Source organism: Lycium barbarum, chromosome 1 (genome assembly GCF_019175385.1).
Source record: "Lycium barbarum isolate Lr01 chromosome 1, ASM1917538v2, whole genome shotgun sequence".
NCBI classification, from domain to species: Eukaryota; Viridiplantae; Streptophyta; class Magnoliopsida; order Solanales; family Solanaceae; genus Lycium; species Lycium barbarum.
In genome coordinates, this window is record NC_083337.1 from 156910660 (window position 1) to 156931167 (window position 20508).

The following is a 20508-nucleotide window of genomic DNA, read 5'->3' on the forward strand; positions in this document are numbered from 1 at the left end:
AATCAAGATGATCTTGAGATTGTAGTTCCTGCCAATAAATATATATAGGTTTGGGAGGGTTTAATAGATTTAATTTCATTATATTAAATGGTATGTATGTCAACATGATTTTGTCAAAAGTTGTACTAGATTTAAATTCTATAAACTTATAAAAAAAAAATTATAGGCAACAACGTCCAAGGCTTTTTTATGTGTGCTTATAAATCTTGATGTTCACATGAAAGGAAACGAAGGAACAGTACTTGTAGTCGTATATATACATATGTTCACAAGGAATCAAGCTTTAGCTACGAAAAATGGAGACGATACAGTACTCTTCCACAAGCTATATATAATGCTTCTAGTAGTTTAGGCAATTATGCGTTCAAATGTATATACCGTCCAATTGCATTACTATATGCAATATTAACTTTAATTAAGTGATATACATGCACTTGCACAAAGGTTATATAAATATCGATTGGAATATTCGTATTAATTAGCTGTTAGGTAAAGTTATGTTGGCGGAGATAAGTCATTTTTATACTCCTAGTTAAGATGACAGAAGAGAAAATTGGAAAATTACAATATATAGGAGCTATCAATATTCTAACGTACATGACACTAGATAAATTGTGACCTCTTGAACTAAAGAGTTAAAAGGACATTTAATCACATGATATCAATGTATTTTCGTAGGTACATGACTATAGTTCCTGTCTAACCAACTGAATTTATTAATCGAACCAAGTAGTGCTATTAATTGCAAGACAAACGAGAAAGAAAAACCACTTTTAAAACCAAAAACTTGGAACTAAGAAAAAACTTATAATAACAGACATCCTCAAGAAATTACCTTCATGTTGTCGAAAGAATATTTATTTTGGATCGTCAAGCTCCTCCAAACCACTTTCACTAGGCCCTGAGCTTGAAGAAGTCCCCAAATGGGATGAAAATCTCGGAATATTTTCATCTTCTTTGTGATAACTTGGCGCTTGTTGTACCAAATATGTGATTGTTGATGATTCCGAAATCAAAGTAGGTTCGGCAAAATTCAGTGCTTTAGAGACGAACCCTATATATGTGCGAAAATAGGTATAGATAAAATTAGATATTGTTGAAGACAACTAAGTAGAAATAAAAATGTGTTGATCTCTCTAACGACTTAAGTTTTGAGATGAGATGATCACACACTTCAACGTGGTATTAAAGCAGACAGAGGTCCTAGATGCTAATCGTAAAAATTAGGTTGGATGGTCTGTTACCATTTGAAATATAATTGAGAAATAGCTTTTTTTAAGGCAAAAAAAATATTTGGACAAACTACTCCTTACTAAAATACGAAACTAAGGGTGTCAAGTGGGCCGGGCCAGCCCGAACCCGGCCCGGTAAACCCGGCCCACCACCGGCCCGGCCCAAGCCCACTAATAGGTGTAAGGGGCTGGGCTAGGTGGGTTTTATTAGGGGGTTGGGCCGGACAAGGTGGACAGCCCACCAGCCCGGCCCACCATAAGCCCGGGTGATGGCCCACCGGGGCACCGGCCCGGCCCAGCCCGGCCCACTTCAAATTAAAAAAAAAAGATAAGTATTACATTTATTACTAATAATAAGTATTTTAAAAACATTGTATCCCAATAAAATAGTTGTAGCTATAATTGTGGGATTCTTAAAATTTTGGAAGCAAATATATGAAATATTTATTAATTATTCAAACCATAGTTAGAATCTTACTTTAGTTAATTAAAACTTAACCATTAATTTTAACTCATGTAATGTGTCTCTTATTCAAGTAAGAACTTGAGAAAAATGGAGACAATAAAAATGAAGAGGAATCGAATTCGTTAATATTTAATTGCTACTAAATGAAAAATAATTTACCTCTGAAATTGCTGATGCGTGAAATAAATCAAATACCCCTTTTAAGTTACTATCTTGCTGTTGGCTTACACAAGTTCAAAAATGTTTCAATAGGTTATACAGTATACTATATAATAATATAAACTATTAGTTATATATATAATAATATATTAATATAATCTTATTAGTTTCAAATAATTTATATATAATAATAATTAAATATTTTTTAGCATATTGAAATGTCTCCACCGATGATGGAGACGTGACAATCTGCACATGACATTAGGACTTAGGATCAGATGAGATAATTAAATTAAGAACTTTGGTTTAGTATCAAAACTCATGTGCATTGTTCCCATTTAGATGAGTAGGAAATTTAGAGAAAGAGGAGAGTAGGGAATTGTGAGATAATATGGAGAAGAATGAATGGTATTTATAGTTTGAAAATAGGGCCAAAGTATAATTTAAGGAACTTGAAGGTTAAAATAAAGTTGACAACAACTAGATTTTAAAGTATTAAACTTAATAAATTTTAGCATTAGAATTTTTTTTTAAAATAATTAAAATCCGGCTCGGCCCACTAACTAAAACCCGGCCCGGCCCACTAACTAAAACTTGGCCCGGCCCACTAACTAAAACCCAGCCCGGCCCACTTAACTTACGGCCAGGCCCGGCCCTTTGTGGCCCACATTTAAATGGCCCAACCAGGCCCGGCCCGGCCCACTTGACACCCCTATACGAAACAACTTCAACACATAATGCTAGAGTTCGAAGCTATAACAAAGTGAAACTGTAGTAAAATGTGCTAGGATTAATTTGAAGAATTCTTGGAGTTTCAAATGCAATTCAAACTTCAGAAAAAATTCCTGTAACACCGGAAATTTTTCATGGAGTTTGACATAGATAAATTATGTAAAAAAAAAAAAATATTAATGGTATATCTTCGAACTCCATGACACCTTTTAGGATTTTCAATTTTTACAAATGGAACTCTCGGAGAGTGTCCTAAAGCTCAAACAATGCAGCACTTCAAATTTTCGGATTTCAAACTCCACGACAAATTCTGGACTTTAAATTGATAAATTTTCAAACTCTAGTAGAAATTTCTTGAGTGTTTTCGTTGTTTTGGTAGGAGTATTTTATCCAAACATCTTTTTGTTTTAAAGAGTGGTTAAATGTTCATTAGTTTTGAGATACAATAACAACATACCCAGTGGAATCCCACAATGTGAGGTCTGAGGAGGGTAAAGTGTATGCAGACCTTACCCCCACCTTGGAAGGTAGGGAGGCTGTTTCCGAAAGACCCTCGGCTCAAAAGAAAACAAGGCAAAACAAGGCAAAAGAGTCAGATACGGACAAGCATATCAAAGCAATGCGAAAATGAGAAATAACAAGAGCGAAAAAGTCATGATAAAACACCCTGGAAAGACAAGACCCAACACATAAAAGTAGGAATCAAAGGGCAATAAACAGTAGAGCAAAACTACGCCTACTAGTGCGAAAGAAAAAGCGAGACTACGTACTAGCCTTCTATCCTAATCTGAGTCCTCCACAACCTCCTATCTAAGGTCATGTCCTCGGTAATCTGAAACTGCACCATGTCCTGTCTAATTACCTCTCCCCAATACTTCTTTGGCCTACCTCTACTTTTCCTAAAACCGTCCATAGCCAACCTCTCACACCTCCGCACTGGGGCATCTATGTCTCTCCTCTTCACATGCCTAAACCATCTCAGCCTCGCTTCCCGGAACTTGTCCTCCACCGATGCCACTCCCACCTTGTCCCGGATGTCTTCATGCCTCCTATCTCTCCTAGTGTGCCCACACATCCACCGCAGCATTCTCAATTCCGCGACTTCCATCTTCTGCACTCGAGAGTTCTTGACTGGCCAACACTCTGCCCCGTACATCAGGGTCAGTCTAACCACCACTTTGTAGAACTTGCCCTTGAGATAGTGGTTAAATATTAATGAACGGTCTGAAAAGTGACTATTTTAAATTTTTGGCACCCCCAACCATTACCAAAAGTAGTTTACACTTCCTCGATCCATGAAAAAAGAGTTAGGAGCATGTCGAAGGCAAAGTTAAATAAATAAATAAAATAGTACCCTTCGTCCCAACTTATGTGATATGTTTCACTTTGTGAGAGTCAATTTGACTAAACTTTAAACCCTACAGTGTCTAAATTTAGGATCCTCTATACTTTACCTGAAGGTTGATCGACTCTTGGTGAGACTCCAAAGCTCAAATCAGCATTATTATTACCCCTACTGCGAAGTAGCTGGGCGTTGTGGTGAACATCATGTTCTAATTGAGAGAAAGTCCCCAAATAAGTTGGAAGATCATTATTGGAGCTAGGCGCAGCTGGAAATTGTTCTTGATGATGATGATGATGATCAGTAGTAATGTATGTCCCAAAATTCAGTTTTGCATTCAACCCTTTCTGGGAAGTTTAGTTTAGCTTTGTTTCCTTTAAATTTAAGGGCAGCTTCATCATATGCAATAGCAGCATCCACATCAGTGTAAAAAGTCCCAAGCCAAACTCTAGCAGCTTTTTTAGGGTCACGGATTTCGGCCGCCCACTTACCCCAAGGTCTTTGCCTCACACCTCTGTAGTGTCTTCTTCTTTGATTCCCTTCACACATTAATACACGTAAAACAAAAATGGTTTAATATACGACAAGAAACACGTCAGTTTATATGTCCATTTGTGGAAGGTGGACGGAGATCTTTTTATTATAAGCAAAATCAACAATACTCTGAGTGGTAACTTTTTGAAGAAGATGCTTAATTAGGTTATTTTGCTCTTGGAATCCCAGAAGTGATAAGCTTCCACTTGAAGAAGTCATTCCTTTCGTCCCAATTTGTATGTGATGGTGTTTGATTATGCATGAAAATTAAGAAGGAAAGAAAGACTTTTGAAATTTATGATTTAAAACAAATCATATATATATATATATATTTGTATGGCAAATCATCTTATTCATCAGAATAAAGTAAGAAGTTTAAAATTAAAATGTTTCTAAATAAAAAAGTATACCATGCTTTCTGGGACAGATTAAAAAAAAGACGTGACACATAGATTGGGATAGGGGAGTACTAATAACGATCTCAAGCACAAGCTAAGAAGGATCAGATAATAAGATATCTCTGACAGTGTAAACCATCAAATAAAATTAACTTAGCTCTTCGTGTATCAAGCTTGATATGGTAATTAATCTGAAAGTATGAACATGTAACTGTAGTATAAAAAATCATTACACTAATAGTGTGTATCATTTAAATCCATCGTATAATTAATTCGTCATAGTCAGGAAAAGCCCTAACAAAATTTGGTTGATTATGATGAGGATCATCAATTGCAAATATACATTCTGTATATATAATATATACCTTGTTGTTGATTGGGCTGAGGTTGGCTTTGCATAGACTGAGTTAGGGTTAATGGCGTATTATGCACAGAGGAAGCTGAAGAAGAATGGGTATTATTAATGGTGTTTCCAGCAGTGGTGTTCCCAATAACCTGAGAGAGGACACCAACCATAGTAGACATGTCATGTTGAGATCGAGCTGCTGAGTACATATTGGGACATATGTCTTGTTGATTAGTAATATGATTTTCTTCTTCTTTCTCCGATGATTCATATGGCCTCTTCCCATGTCTAATTCGATTCATATATGATAATTCATTCACAGTATAGCTAATCAATTAGTAGCTCTAACTTTGTGTTAACTGCTGAAAGGAAAACACATGAAGAAGTTGAAAACCAAGAGATTAAACTGAAGAATGCATAAAAAAGGAGAACAAAATGCTAGGGTTTACAATTGTGTAGCTTTGTAGACTTTATGTGAACTAGTTTCTAGCTGGATGAATGTAGAAGTTAGAATATTTGTTGGTCATACACTAATAATTTGTCGTTATATTGCTCATTTTTTAAAGGGCAAAGGGTCAAATATACCCCTCTATTTTACTTTATTGGTTAAATATACCCTCCGTTAGTCAAAGTACCTAAACATACCCCCCTCTGTTAGCCAAAGTTGTTAAATATACCCCACATGGATGGAAATGCCCAAATCAGATGAAATTAACCATTTAACTTAAAAAAAAACATGCCCCATAATTTTAACCCAACCTGACCCACAAATTCAAGAATGTTGTTTCAATCAAAATTAACCTGACCAATGCTCTTAGGGAACAATTCGATGCGGATCAAGCTTACCTTCATCTTAAATCCATTCCCCAAAACGTCAACCCTCGCAGGACGCAAAATCCCATCTTTAAATTACACTTCTTTTTGTGCAAAGAAAATTAAAAAAAAAAAAAAAAAAGTTCTTCTTGATTAATCAAATTTCCCATGTGTTCAATTGTTAAAAAGTATATATGTCTTTATTGTTTTCAGTGCTACTGCAACTTCACTTGAAGAATCAGAACTTGCTTGAAAGATTGTACATAAATGGGATGAAGGTACTATTTATTTCAAGAATCTCCTTCTTGTGTTTCCTTTTCGTCTGAATATACTTTAGAATGTATGATTTACATTAATATATGTTTAAATACTTTTAGTGGATTCTTGAGGGCTCAAAAGTAGTAAAATTTGTGGGTGGGGTCGGGTTAAAATTATGGGGTATGATTTTTTTTTAAAGTTAAATGATTAATTTCATCTGATTTGGGCATTTCCATCCATGTAGGGGTATGTTTAACAACTTTGACTAGCAGAGGGGTATATTTAGATACTTTGACTAACGGAGAGTATATTTAACCAATAAAGTAAAGTAGAGGGGTATATTTGACCCTTTCTCCTTTTTTAAAATTATCTTGCAATGGAGTGGACTACAAACTTGAGTCCTAGTCGAGAATGGAGGCTGTCCCACAATGGATATAAAACAAAACTTCATAGAGTTTACAAAAAATAAAATAAAAATTACTCCCTCCGTTTCAATTTATATGAACCTATTTGACTGGGCACGACATTTAAGAAAGAGAGAAGACTTTTGAAACTTGTGGTTCAAAATAAGCCTTGAAAATTTGTGTGGCTGTAAATCATTCATAAAGTGAATTTGTTTCCAAATTAGGAAAGAGGTCATTCATTTTGACACGGACTAAAAAAGAAATAGGTTCAAACAAATTAAAACAGAGGGAGTACTTCATAAGCTTCTTTTGGTAGACAAATTTGAGACCCATTTTCCCTGCTTTCTTCTTTAAATAAATACTGTATTATTTTTTCTTTCTTTAAGATGGACGAAGAACTAATTTTTTAAGTGTTTCTTGCATGGTATCATGCCACTAGTTGTTTTGTGGTTCGTTATAATTCGTTCTATATTTTTATCTTAAATCTTTCAAGAGACTTTTATTTTACCCGTATCAAAAAATAGAACACAAGAAATTTTTGCATCATTATTTACTTTTATTCAAATTGCATGTTGCACAAATTCCTCTATATGTCTCATTCTCCGTGTAATATTATAAATTACAAAATCTATATGATTATTTAGAAATGTATTTGTTAGATGTTTATCCTCATATTCAAATATTTTCTTCTTTTTGGGTTGGGTACGGGGGTGTGGGGGAGGGAGATGCTCTGGAGTCTGGATGATTTAAATAGAATATTTAGGGCAAAGAAAGAAAATTGAGTGTAGCAGTAAACCAGTGATAGCTCGATTATTGATGTTACAGGTCAAGTCAATACTTGTCCAACTAGGGAGGAAAATTAAGATATTGAAAGAAAAAAAGCCGGAGGACTCGGTCAGCAGACACAAATACTTCAGCTTATTTGATTTTTGTTCTTATTGTCACCATCAAGTTATCAACCTCCCGTGGAACAAAACTTAATATCCCCCCTTTTTTGGGAAAAAAAATTATTTTCTTGTTTTATTTTGAAAACGAAAACTCTGCTCAAACATTGTTCATGCATGTGCTATTTGGTTATCTTATTAAATGTATTAATAATGTTCAATATTTTTCACTCTTTAGGAAAATTTCTAAGAAAGAGATGATCATGATAAGACTATAAAATTAAAGTGAAAGAACACCAAAATTGAGGTACAAGTTTTAACCTGAGAACCTTTTAACAAATTCATTTATAGCAAGGAAATCAGAGTCCAGAGAAAGGGAGAGTATACAAAGTGTCAGCCAACCTTTAAAAGGGAATATAAAAGAGAGAGAAATGTTAATCGAAGTGAAATGCATGATCCAACTATTTGATTTTGCATTTGAGAATAAGACAAGCTAAAATAGAACATTTGATTTTGTTAACGGAATGACTATCTTTGCTTAGACTTGACAAAGCAGACTGACAATGTGTTACTAGAAGAAACCAGACTAACCTGGCCCCTTTTACAATCTCTTGAAGATTTTTCTATGCGAGAAACTCTATTTTGTGCCTCTCACAAGTCACAACTGACACAAGTTGTGTGAGGCTTCTATTTGTTTCACCAATTTACCACTTTTACGATCTAAACCCAGCATGTTCGAGTGGCAAGCTCCATAACTAGTTGGGATGAAATGGCAAAGTAATCTATAGATACTCACAAAAGGGAGGAATTGCTGCATCCTCTCATCCTGACTAATTACATTTACTCAATCAGTACAAAGGTAACGAGCTTCGTTGAATTTTTATCAACAAAATAAATAACATGATTATGAAGAAATATAATAAGTACAAGCTTCTGGGAAATATGAAGTAAAAGATGTAACCAGACATCGAAAAGCAAAACTTTTGACAGCATTGGGAAACAAACTTGAAAATGGCGATGTTAACAGGGCAATACACGAATCAACATTTGTATGTACAATTCTTGTATGATCATCAAGTTGGCTGGATCCTTTTGAGCCGCATGTATTCCAAAAACTGGGAAGGTAATTCTGCTAAAAGTGACTGAAGGACTGAGTCTCCACCTACAAATCAATTCAAAGGAATCAGGTCGCATACAGAGAAAGCCTACTCACACTAGTGTCGTTCTTAGAGAAAGACATTTGATCCATCCTCCTCAATAAGAGATAGCTCGTGTTAAGCGTTAAAATAACCTACTTTGTACATCCCGGTAGGGAACAAATTGGACTATGTCACGCACTGCAACACGTCCACGTGTTGATTCAAGCCTCTGTTTATCAGCATCTAAAATCTGTGGACATACAAAATAGGAATTGTCTTTACACCACTAGACGATTTGATACCAATGCTGCATGTGGATAAAGAGTAAATACACACCTCCATTTCCTTGTAATCAGCTCCTCCCACCCCAACAATAAGAATTGACAATGGCAAATCCGCAGCATGAACAATGGCATCCATTGTTTCCTGGAGATCTGTTATCACTCCGTCCTGGGATTTTTGTAATAATGTAATCAGCATATCGAAATAACCATACGAAATTTACTCACAAATGGGCATAATGAAATTCAGCCTCGGCCCGAATTAGATAAAGAGCTTCACTCCAAGTGAAATTCAAGTTAAAGGTTTTCTACACCATTTTTATGCGTTTCAGTGGAATATTTACATACAAAAATGACATACCCAGTATAATCCCACAAGGTGGGGTCTGGGAGGGTAGAATGTACGCAGACCTTACCCCTATCCCTATCTTGGGAGGTAGCGAGGCTGTTTCCGATAATAGGCAGTAATAGCGACATATAATAAGATAAATGAAGTTAAAGGAAAAGAAACAATCAATTTTTATTTTTATTTTGATAAGAAAAGAAATAATTAAGCTATATTAGAGATCTAAAAAATAAGGGAATGAGCAAAGATAATAAGACTTCTAGTACGGAAAACAAATCCTCGCGGCCCCCTACTAGCACTCTACCCCTACCCTGATACTCGACCTCCACACCCTCCTATCAAGGGTCATGTCCTCGGTAAGCTGAAGCTGCGCCATATCCTGCCGAATCACCCCTCCCCAGGACTTCTTCGGCCTACCCCTCCCTCTCCATCTCCGCTGCACATGGCAGAACCATCTCAACCTTCCTTCCCGCATCTTGTCCACCACGGCGGGCACACCCACCTTGTCCCGAATCATCTCTCCTAGTATGCCCGCACATCCATCTCAACATCCGCATCTCTGCTACCTTCATTTCTGGACATGAGCTTTCTTAAATGGCCAGCACTCCGTATACAACATAGTCCACCTAACCACCATTTTGTAGAACTTTCCTTTAAGTCTAGGCGGCACCTTCTTATCGCACAACACACCCGATGCGAGCTTCCATTTCATCCATCATGCTCCAATACGATGTCTGACATCGTCATCAATCTCAGCATTCTTTTTGATGATCGACCCCAGGTACTTGAAACTTTCTTTCTTAGGGATGACCTGAGTATCAAGTCGCGCGTCCTCGTCCTCTACCGATATCACGTCACTGAACTTGCTCTCCAAGTACTTTGTCTTAGTCTTGCTCAACTTGAAACCTTTCAACTTCAGGGTCTGTCTCCAAACCTCCAGCCTCGCGTCTCGTCAATAAGCACAATGTCATCTACAAATAACATGCAGCACAACACCTCTCCTTGAATGTGACGCATCAGTGCGTCCATCGCCAAAGCAACAGAGGAATATTTACATGTACATAAATATTTATGTCTATATATCAGTACCATTTGCCTAGCTTAACTGCAAGGCTTGATGGTAACTCAGGTTCATGCTACCAATCAAGGTTCAAACTTTGCTAATTCGTTGAATAGAAAGCACAGCTCCCACTCAAAAGCCAAAAAGATCACATGTTTGAAAAGAGAGCAATTGGCTAGAAGTCTAATCAATGAAAGCCAACATGCTAGTACATGATGGTTAGCATTTTACTTGACCTAAAAACCACGACCATCAGTAAATAAGGTGAAAGTACAGTGGTCATCGCGAATTGAAAAAGAGATGATCTACGTTTACAAACTGAGATGTACCGTGATTATTAACAAAACGAAGTACTTCCGCTCGCCCTTCATCAAAGACTGATTTGCTATATTGGCAGCTGACGTAACAACTGGTCCAAATATAGTTGGTCCTGCAAGCGAAACATTAAAAAGGGCACCCATGTATGCCGTCATGATACCCTGGATTCCTTCCACCTAGAATAAGAAAATACTGATTAATAAAATAAAACGAAATAAACAGAAATTATGGAGGTCACAACATTAAGATATGGTAACAAAATCACATTTAATGCTCTTTTGGATATACCTCACAGTAGTCACTGCTGCCATTTAGATTGAAGCAATGAGAAACAGGGCCATCAATGGGCCGCGCTCCAAAACCCCAAGCAGGGTAACGTCGGTCTTTATCGTAGAACTGCAACACTTCTCCAGCATCCAAGATTGCCTGAAATTTGAATCCGATTCGATGAAGTTATTCATATGAAGGGAACACATAATATCATTATGTACAAGACCAGTTTCTCACTCTTTGATAATCATTTGGCCGGCCTGAAGGATCGATATAATGCAATGAATCAGGTAAGCGTGGATTTCCATTAGAAGCTGACAAACACAACTCGTGTGAGAGAACAAATGCATGCTGAGATGAAAAATAAGAAATATCCAACATCCATAGCAGAAGAAAGGTAAGAAAAGTAAATAAATGTAGGTGAACTAATAGAATCGACATAACATATCATTTTGAAGGGGCCAACCAAACTTTGTCATACTATTACATCTTTCAGTTAATCCAAGCAATTCTTATTGTAATGACACTGAAGAATTCCTGCGGATGTGGAGTAAAGTGCCACAAATTAGCTATATTCAAGATGATATAGCTACAGTCACACAGACAATCAGAGCATACAGAACTATGGGCCTTCCAAGAATAAGAACTTCAAGCCCCTAAGGTGGCTCAATCTAACCCCTCCAATGCCAAAAATAAATAAGGGGTCAGATATAATGATCATAAGATTGTTGAAGGCAACACAATATACCCATGCATAGCTACAGAAATATAAGCAACCTTGCTCAAACCTGATATCATGAAGGAGAAAGAGTACAAAACATATACACAGACCAATACATACCAGTAAAGTCGATGGCCACCATGAAGTTAAGTTCACAGCCCCCTGCCAAGTAATCGAGGAATGTATGCTGGGTTTTCTCAAAAAAGCTTTCCACAAAAAGCTGGCTCTTTAGGACCTGGTAAAATTTGTGACCTCGATGAAATGCAGAAAGTTTAAAGTAGAAGTATCTTTTCCTGACAACAGAGATTTTTACCTTGTTTTGCGAATTTTGTCCCACAGCAGCTGGTATGAAAAGATTTGCACTCGAACCAGTCGAATGCAACACTTTTAAATCTGCTAGTGATTTCTGAACCTTTCTGACAATTGGCAATGAAGAAAGACTGTCAGTTTACAGTCTGTAGACGTCAGAAATGACAGAAAGATGAAAGAAAGGTCATTTACCCAATTAAATCATGCTTTCCGTTTGAATTGAAGTCATAACATTCAATAGTCAATGGACTGTCCTGCATTTGTTCAGATGTTATTGATACCATATAGTTTCCTGACATACTTGAAGAGTATTGTTTAGAAGATACATCCCCATCAATTTAGTGAAACTATTGTCGGTACAGGCCCTCAATTTCAAAGCTATAGACGACTACTATAAGATGAGAAACCTTTGGCTGTATTCCACAATGGACAATGCATCAAATACTTCTGAAGAATCCCGACAATAAAATTATTTAACTAGCTAATAAAATCAGGAAATTTCATGTTACATTCAAGAGCAAATACATGGAAATTCTTCTCAGTGAGAGCATACAATCTGCCAAAATTCAGTAGTACAAATTGTATGGTCATCCCTCAACTCATCGATGTGAAAAAAGATAATTAGCTACACTTAAAATCCAAATATCTACCATTGAGTTAGAAACCCGCAAAAAATATGGCTAATTACTACATGAAAATAATTTCTTTTTTCACCAAATTCAATTCATAAAATTCTAACAATTTCACACTTGCTCATACCAACATCTGATTCACATGGAATAGCATATAGTCCCATAGAAAGTGGCACTCTAGCTCATAGCAACATATGTCTCGCAAGGTTTCCTGTTAGGTCCCTTCCAAGATTTACATTTTTTTGGGGAGGGTCTCAGAAATACTTTTTAGGAAGCACATGGAGGAACATTTCTTTTGTACCTTACTTCCAACTTGTTGAATACTTATGGAAACTGGTTTCCAATTTGGACTATGATCATCTTTTATAACTTCTGTTTTGCAAATTGGAACCACCATTCCACACTCTGTAGTTTTAGATATCACCAAAAATGGATCCTGCCACAATCAATGAGATAGTTAACTTAAATCCATTACACAATTCAAAATGACAAAAGATAAAACTATTTTGATGAGTTCTTACACTTTTTGAGAACAAATCCTTGGACACCAACTCTGAACATCTCAATTTCAACTCTACAGTCGTCTTTGAGGCAACACTTTCTTCAGCACAAACGGTAAGCTTACCAGATTTTTGTGCATGCGTTGGACCAGAAGATTGTTCTCCACGTATAAGGTCTAAGGTCAGGGACCCATTTGACTTTGTGACAATCTACAAGGAAATTCAATAATCATCAGATTAATAAGAAAAAGTAATTGCATGCATAGAACTATATTTATTATGAAATCATTGGTTGAAAAAAATAGCTGCATGCAAGAACTTAAACAGGAGAAATATATCAAACAGGCTTAAAGCGGGCATCAAATTTGGCTATTATCTTGCTGGTAACATCTGGATAATCAAGCAGAATAAGATGATTGTCAAGCAAATCCACAATGTTTTAGCTACCAGCCTACACACAAGACAACCAGTGGTGGGATATGCATAACCGAGTTACACAAAGTATAGAGCCTTAAATGTGAAATGTGTCTTCTCTTAGCACTTCAGTTCACATACCAATTACAGGCTCAATATCGAGTCATGCCCTTGTCTCTTACACCATAAGTAAGAAAACTACGGTGACACTATAATTTCAAAAATAAATATTGGATTGACAAGTGATCCGCACCTCAGATAATGTGCAACTAGCCTCTCCAAGAAAGTCCTGCTCCTCCAGTTTAAGAATCTGCATAAGTTATGCAGACTTCATGTATTAATCGTGAGCCATGATTATATATGTTCGTATCCTTTAATATTGCTTGAAAAATTAAAATGGTCTAATCATTTGCCCATAGACAGTAAATGATGGAACAAATAAATGAATTGCTAGGCACATGAAATGTACTCATCAGGTAAGAAAGGAAACTTATTGTCCAACAGCCTGTACAGATGACAAAGCAGAGTGAAGAAAATGGAAGCAGAAACGCTTACCTTTACATGCTTCTCTAACTACTTCTCTACGGCGAGTCCAGGTGAATCAGGAGAAGTTCATGGCTAAATTTTAGGTATCAGCGGATACAAGGATTACACAAACTACCATATGCAAGACTCCATGAACTTGAAGTTGTCTTACAAATCTTATCTAGAATCTCATGCTCTAGACAAAGAGTATGTTTCGCCAACTTTCTAAATTTGCTTATTTTGAAAAGTATTTTTTGTCAAATGGGGTTTCAGCAAAAAAGTACATTCGAATACTAGCAGTTTGTGATGGGCCAATCTAGTGTCAAATTTTCAAAGAGGCCATGTAAAAGATCACTTTATAATCAGTATCATCTAAATCGATAAATGATAAATGTTTATTATGAGAAACTTTAATAAAGCTTTTCAATTTCATTTGAATAAAATGTAATAAATTAATATGTTCGGTGGAAATCACATGTTATACTACATCTCAATAAACAGCTCTCCATGAATACAAGTCCGCTGAAAGAAATATGACTCCGTTATTCTTCTCCCCTATGTTGTTTGTGGAATCCAGATATATTACTCAAAAGAACATAACATGGAAGAATCTCAAGAGAAATAAAAGATTCAATGATCTAATCAAATAATAGTACTACGGTTCGAGAGAAAGTAGCAGCATCTACTCGGACACTTCAGATGCACTTATTTATTAGTTTTAAATATAGCAGACAGAATTCCATTGGTCTAATTTGGGAGCTTAGGATAGATTTTGACTCTATCTGACAAACATATCAGATAAAATCACAAAACAAAGAATAAGCATGTTTTTGAGACTTTACTCATAGATGTATTGCCGACAATGCATAAAGTTAGTATTTGTTCATAATTTTGGGGTAGTTTGGTAAACATAAATTTTTGCTAACGGTATTTTTGACCTTTGAAATCCTTAAAAGAGCACACAAATATACCTTGACATCTTGATTATGATATTGAGTGTCAATATCACAGACACGGAACCTGAGATAAAAAGAATCTTGTAAGACAGAAAAGAGGTATCTAATTGACAGAAACATCAGATTCTGAAATGTCAAGACTCACACCAAATTCTGCACTGTCTCAAAATGATAGGCAATAGTATACTTTGTAATCCACTTGGGATTCAATGAGTTTGGAACTACTTCGGTACGGGCAAGCTCTTGCAATGAACCATCTCTTCCTTTTGAATAAATTACTACCATAGGGTCACTCTGTAAATAATAAAAAATTTAGACAGAGTCTGATAACTTGGTAAAGTCAAATGCATCTTTAAGTCAAGAAATGGACAATAATGCTAGCAAATAAAACGCATTGTAGATTAACGACGGAACCATTCGTGTCAGAAAAGAAAGGAATAGAAAGGGAGGAGGGGATGCATCTACCAACATACAAGAAAATAGGCTCCTGCGAGTTTTAGAAGAAAAATACACTAAGTACATCATTTAATTATCTAGTGTAACGAAATAGTATACTTCTTAGTTAGGTTACTACTTCGTTCAACATCATAGAAATACATAGACCATAAACCCCACAGAAGTCAGTAAGTTTCAAAAATGCCAGTTCGGACAGGCAAGTTTATTAAAAGAACTTGTGATATATGCTATAGAACGATAGTTAATAACTTTCTAAAACGAACTCTTAAGTGAGTATGATAATTTGACATTTTCCACCATACCATATTTCTAAAGCTAGCCATAGAAAACCAGAAATAAATGGAAGATATCAGATAAAGCAGCAACTACTATTCATATCACATGAACAACAACCAGTATGATTGATACCCAAGTTCTGGAAGTATAGTTCCGTCAACCTTTCACTACACTAGTTTGTCTCTAGAAGCTAGATTTGGAGGATATCCTATGTAAAGAATGGCCTTCTCCGTCTACACCTTAAGCATTAACACTGAAACTGGATCCTTAAAATGATAGCTCTAATGAAATACACATAATTCTGAGTGCAAATATTCAATGCCTTGGGCCAACTATGGAAATGAAGTTACAGAAATTGTATATAGAAAACATTAAGTAATAATACTATTGAAGCAGTATTACCATGAATCACATCACATGAAAATATTTGTCATTCACAATACCAAACTCTAATGATTAAGGAACAAACCTTAGAAAGTACATCGCGATCACGCAAACCGGTAGCAGATAGAGATAACTGCAAGTGAATAGAATAGTTTAAACCAAAAAGTACAGTAAAAGGAATATTTCAATATTCACAGTTAATCCTCAATGCTTAATTTTGCCACAGGCTAATAGCCAAGAACTAGAACTGATAAATAGTTTGCAGATAATGATGGGCATGCAAAATGATTTTAAGCAGCAAAATGCTCAATAAGAAGCTCACATAATCTGATATAGCACAGCATCGGAATACTTACGCCGCCGGAAACCAAAAGTTGGAGATTTTGTCATCAATTTGAAATGCCTAATACTTTATCTTCCTTTTCAGAGCATTATAAATATTATTAAATCAACAGTAGGCCAATTACTTCTATGCAACTTGGCAACCTTCAAATTTATATTTGGTCTGTTGTCCACTGGGACCTTCACTGGAAAACTGTAAAAGGATGCAAAAGATATCCAGTTACAAAATTGACCGAGCAACAGCTCGAGCACTCCTTGAGAACACCTTTGGCTAGAAGTCTAATCTTTTTGGATTTCAATGAATAACTACTGCATACCTAAAATTGGTGACCTTTTAGTTTATATAAGGCAATTAAGTTGTGTAGCATAAATGTTTTGAAATATTCCTTTTACTGTACTTTGCAGTCAAACTTGATCGATTTAAGTCATGATAATTGGGAAGTGTCAAAGTAAAAGTACATTTTCAGAAGCGAGAATCCCAATCCTGTTAATTAAAGTATAGATCACGTTCATACTGTACATTAATCATATACATAGAGTGAGTGCCTTATTAAGCTGCAGCATACTACCGCTAGATTCTACTTGCGATCCACTCTAAAGTAAACTAACATTTCCTCTTCTGACTTCTCCCTCATATATTTTTGTCTTCTCTTCAATGACCGAGAAATTGAAACATGGATAAGGTACACACTTATATTATTTGCATTACATTCTCCAAAACCTTGTAAGAGCCGCGGATGAATACTGAAATTGAAAAGATAAGGAGAATTGCTGGCATTGAAATGTGAAGGAAAAGGAGGATTAATTAAGCTTATTTTGCTGCAATATTGTGGTGTGAGACAGAGAAGCAAACAGAAACTGTTGGAGGCATCTTTCAAATTAAAAGGTAAATTTTCTTACTTGCAGTTTCCTTAAGCTTATCCTCCGTGTGTATGTAATTCATTTGGATACTAAAGGAAGTATTGCCGACAATGATCCGATATGATTTAGACTTATGCACATATTTGGCATAATCTGGTGTTAAAAGAAAGAAATAAATAAGTAAATCATATGAATCGGTCGGTGTTGGAAGATTATACACTGGCCGAATTATCTGCTGCATAGGTAAATATAATTCGACGAATTGAGATTCAAACCTGAAAACCCGAGGGTTGGGTATTCTAATTTAGTTATGAGTTAGCCTAAATAAAGGAATTAACATGAGATCGATATGATGTGATTATAGATTGATCGAAGAAGTCGAACGGATAACTCGAGGTGACGAGTTTGGTATTTCGACGAGTACTGTAAGTAGTAACTTTACCGGAAATTGTGTTTCCATAACTTGCATGATTTAAAGATGATTTTTAAAGAGAGTGTTACCAAATATTTTGAATTTGCATGTGGGACAAGTCTTTTACTTTATAGATAATATGATACTGAACCGTTTACTTGAGATATTTACCGCTTATTTGAAATGCTTTCACCATTCCTAGACTTGTTTTACCATTACTTGAAAAATTGTTATCTTGACAAGTTTGTTTGTTAAAGTTTGACATAATGCCTGATTTGATAAGAACTAAAAATGCCCTGTTTTTTTTTAAAATGTTTATACGAGTACTTTACTGGTTATAAAGAAAGTATAGTTTGGGAGTAGACCTTGATGGATCTCGTAGCTAGTGGCGGGTTCGTTAGATCTGGTGCACCTTGTAATTACAGATTACTGTTACAGCCCTCGCTAGTGGAAAGGTAGAACTAGCATACCGTTACTGATTTCTCTCGCAGAGGGACCTACCATTGTATTTGACTCCTTTACGAGGGGTCCACAGTTATTGGCTCAAGGTAGGGAACAACACCCATTTCATGATTCCTTCTTGGAAATCTACCAAACATACATATTTTATATGACACAGTGTTTACCGAATTGTTAATTGATTATGTTTACAAGAAACACATGAGACTGATTATTGTTTCCATTTCTGAAAGGGCATTGTTATGATATCTCTAATCATTATACTAGCTATGTTTCTCACTTGTCCCCATTAAAAACAGTTGTGGTTAGGTGCTATTACTTACTAAGCTAGTGACTCATAACCGCTATTTTTTTTACTGAGACACCTGTTGACGCCAGCAAGGATTTCATTAACTAAGCATACGAGTTGACAGTTTCTGGTGAACCCCCCATTGCTTCGCGTGGGCAAGAAGTTTATTTCTTTGCTATCGTCCTTTTCTTTTAAAACTCTTAGAGTCGCTCCGTCAGTCATAATTATTAGTTCCATGAGTATTCTTTTATTATAGACTAGTGACTAGTATTACATGTTCTTCCCATATTTTGGAGATGGTTTTAGTATGATTATGTTGAAAAACGGTTGATTGAGGATGACTTTGGATAGTCCTAAAAATAGGGGAAACTCTATCCGATTTTCTGTAAAATACCGATGAGGCTTGCTTGGGGCACTAACCTTAAGCGTCAGTCACAGTCCTAAATTGGGTCGTGACATTCTCGCACCCTCCCCCGCCCTCAATTCCATCGACTTGGAATGAACAAATTACTTTAAAATCTTTGTTGTGATACACCTGTAGTATCCTCTCCAACCAATAGACTTCGGTTTAGTAACATAATACACTCTTTCTTTGTTATGGACAAGCATCCTATCCCTTAGCATAGATATAGAACAAAGTCAACTAGTCAGCACAAGTTCCTAATCAAACAATTTTGATCTAAGGTGTCTATATCAACTTCTTTATCCCAGCAAAAAACGTGTAGGGAGACATCCAAGCAAGCTCGGTTTGGCAATCACATAATAAGGCACTTTCTGGAATGTTCTACCCACATTCAATGTCAATTCAACTTGCAATCCAATCTGATAGATGTCAAGAGACTGCACTACATATCCTCACCTAACACGAATTCTCCATCAAAGTTCTTAATCAACCACAATGATCCAACTAAACTCTAACGAAATCACGCTAAAACGTGGAGGATACATCTACTCATGCTATCAGTTCAGAAATGGCATAATAACTAATAAGGCAGTTTTTGAATTACTCCTTTTGTCTCAAGATACGGTTCGGATTTCGAGAGTCAAACTTCTTTATTTTGACCTGTGAATTCGGACACACAATCTTTAAGTTTTTTGAAAAAAACAAAAAAAAAAAATTAAAGGGCATACTAATAAATCATGGTCAAAGATTTTCTTGTTTTGACTCTCGAAATCCGAACTGAATCACATAAATTGGGACAGAGGGTGTATCTTCTTAGGGTCAAAGCTAAGTCAACTTCTAGTCCAATCAAATAAAATGTCAAAATCCAGCAACATTTACTCATCTTCTCACTAAAAAGATATCAATTCAACCACAACAGGTCCAATTAAATTATCCGACACAATTAATAAAAGCTAATGATCTGATACTAATACACTTTGTGTGATATGAGTAAAATGTAAATAACCTGGACATGAGAGTAGAGGCCTTGGTAACCACGAGACTTAAGGAGAGCATCGACAGCTTCGTTATGACCACCACCACCACCACCACCGTTATTGTTTCGATTTGCCACGTAAGCACCGTTACCACCAACTGCCGAATGTCCACCCTTCTCTTCGGAGCAACAATTACCCATCCCGCAAATATCTACTCAACTATGTAGATATTTGTGTAACTTTATTGAAGTTGTGATATGTAATGTAATGGGCGTTGAATATGGAACTGACAGAGAAAGGGTACAAACGGACCCACTAGTAAGAGTAGTATTATATAATCAAATAAAAACGCGTTTATTTCCGATAAAATTCTAAGTATGTTGAAATTACTACTTGTTTCGAATATTAATGATGCTTATTCCTTTAAGATTAAGTATTGGTCTCTATTTCGAGATTAGTTAGAGATAAGAAAAGAGTTGGAAAGAGGTTATCCTCCTTTTGTTATAGGGGTAAGCCCTGCTGTAACTGATGGAAGATTCCTTAAATAAAGTTTGTGTCTGTAGAGGAAATTTCTTTGGAGGAAACTAATGTAGCAATCTTGTATAATAAA

At 36.0% G+C, this 20508-nt stretch overlaps 1 protein-coding gene and 1 pseudogene across 1 annotated transcript; both read right to left on the reverse strand.

Moving 5' to 3' along the window:
- Positions 1-545: 545 nt before the first annotated feature.
- LOC132599489 (ethylene-responsive transcription factor ERF113-like) lies at positions 546-6463 on the reverse strand (annotated as a pseudogene).
- A 1870-nt stretch (positions 6464-8333) lies between these two features.
- LOC132599555 (protein BONZAI 1-like) lies at positions 8334-20456 on the reverse strand. The gene is made up of 16 exons (XM_060312892.1): positions 19928-20456; positions 16241-16288; positions 15185-15333; positions 15055-15103; positions 13812-13868; positions 13166-13354; positions 12946-13080; positions 12205-12266; positions 12017-12119; positions 11824-11938; positions 11220-11296; positions 11001-11138; positions 10724-10888; positions 9044-9157; positions 8864-8957; positions 8334-8730 (listed from the first exon to the last, which is right to left on the reverse strand). The coding sequence occupies exons 1-16, from the start codon at positions 20096-20098 to the stop codon at positions 8642-8644; spliced, it is 1755 nt and encodes a 584-aa protein (XP_060168875.1). The 5' UTR covers positions 20099-20456; the 3' UTR covers positions 8334-8641.
- Positions 20457-20508: the final 52 nt, after the last annotated feature.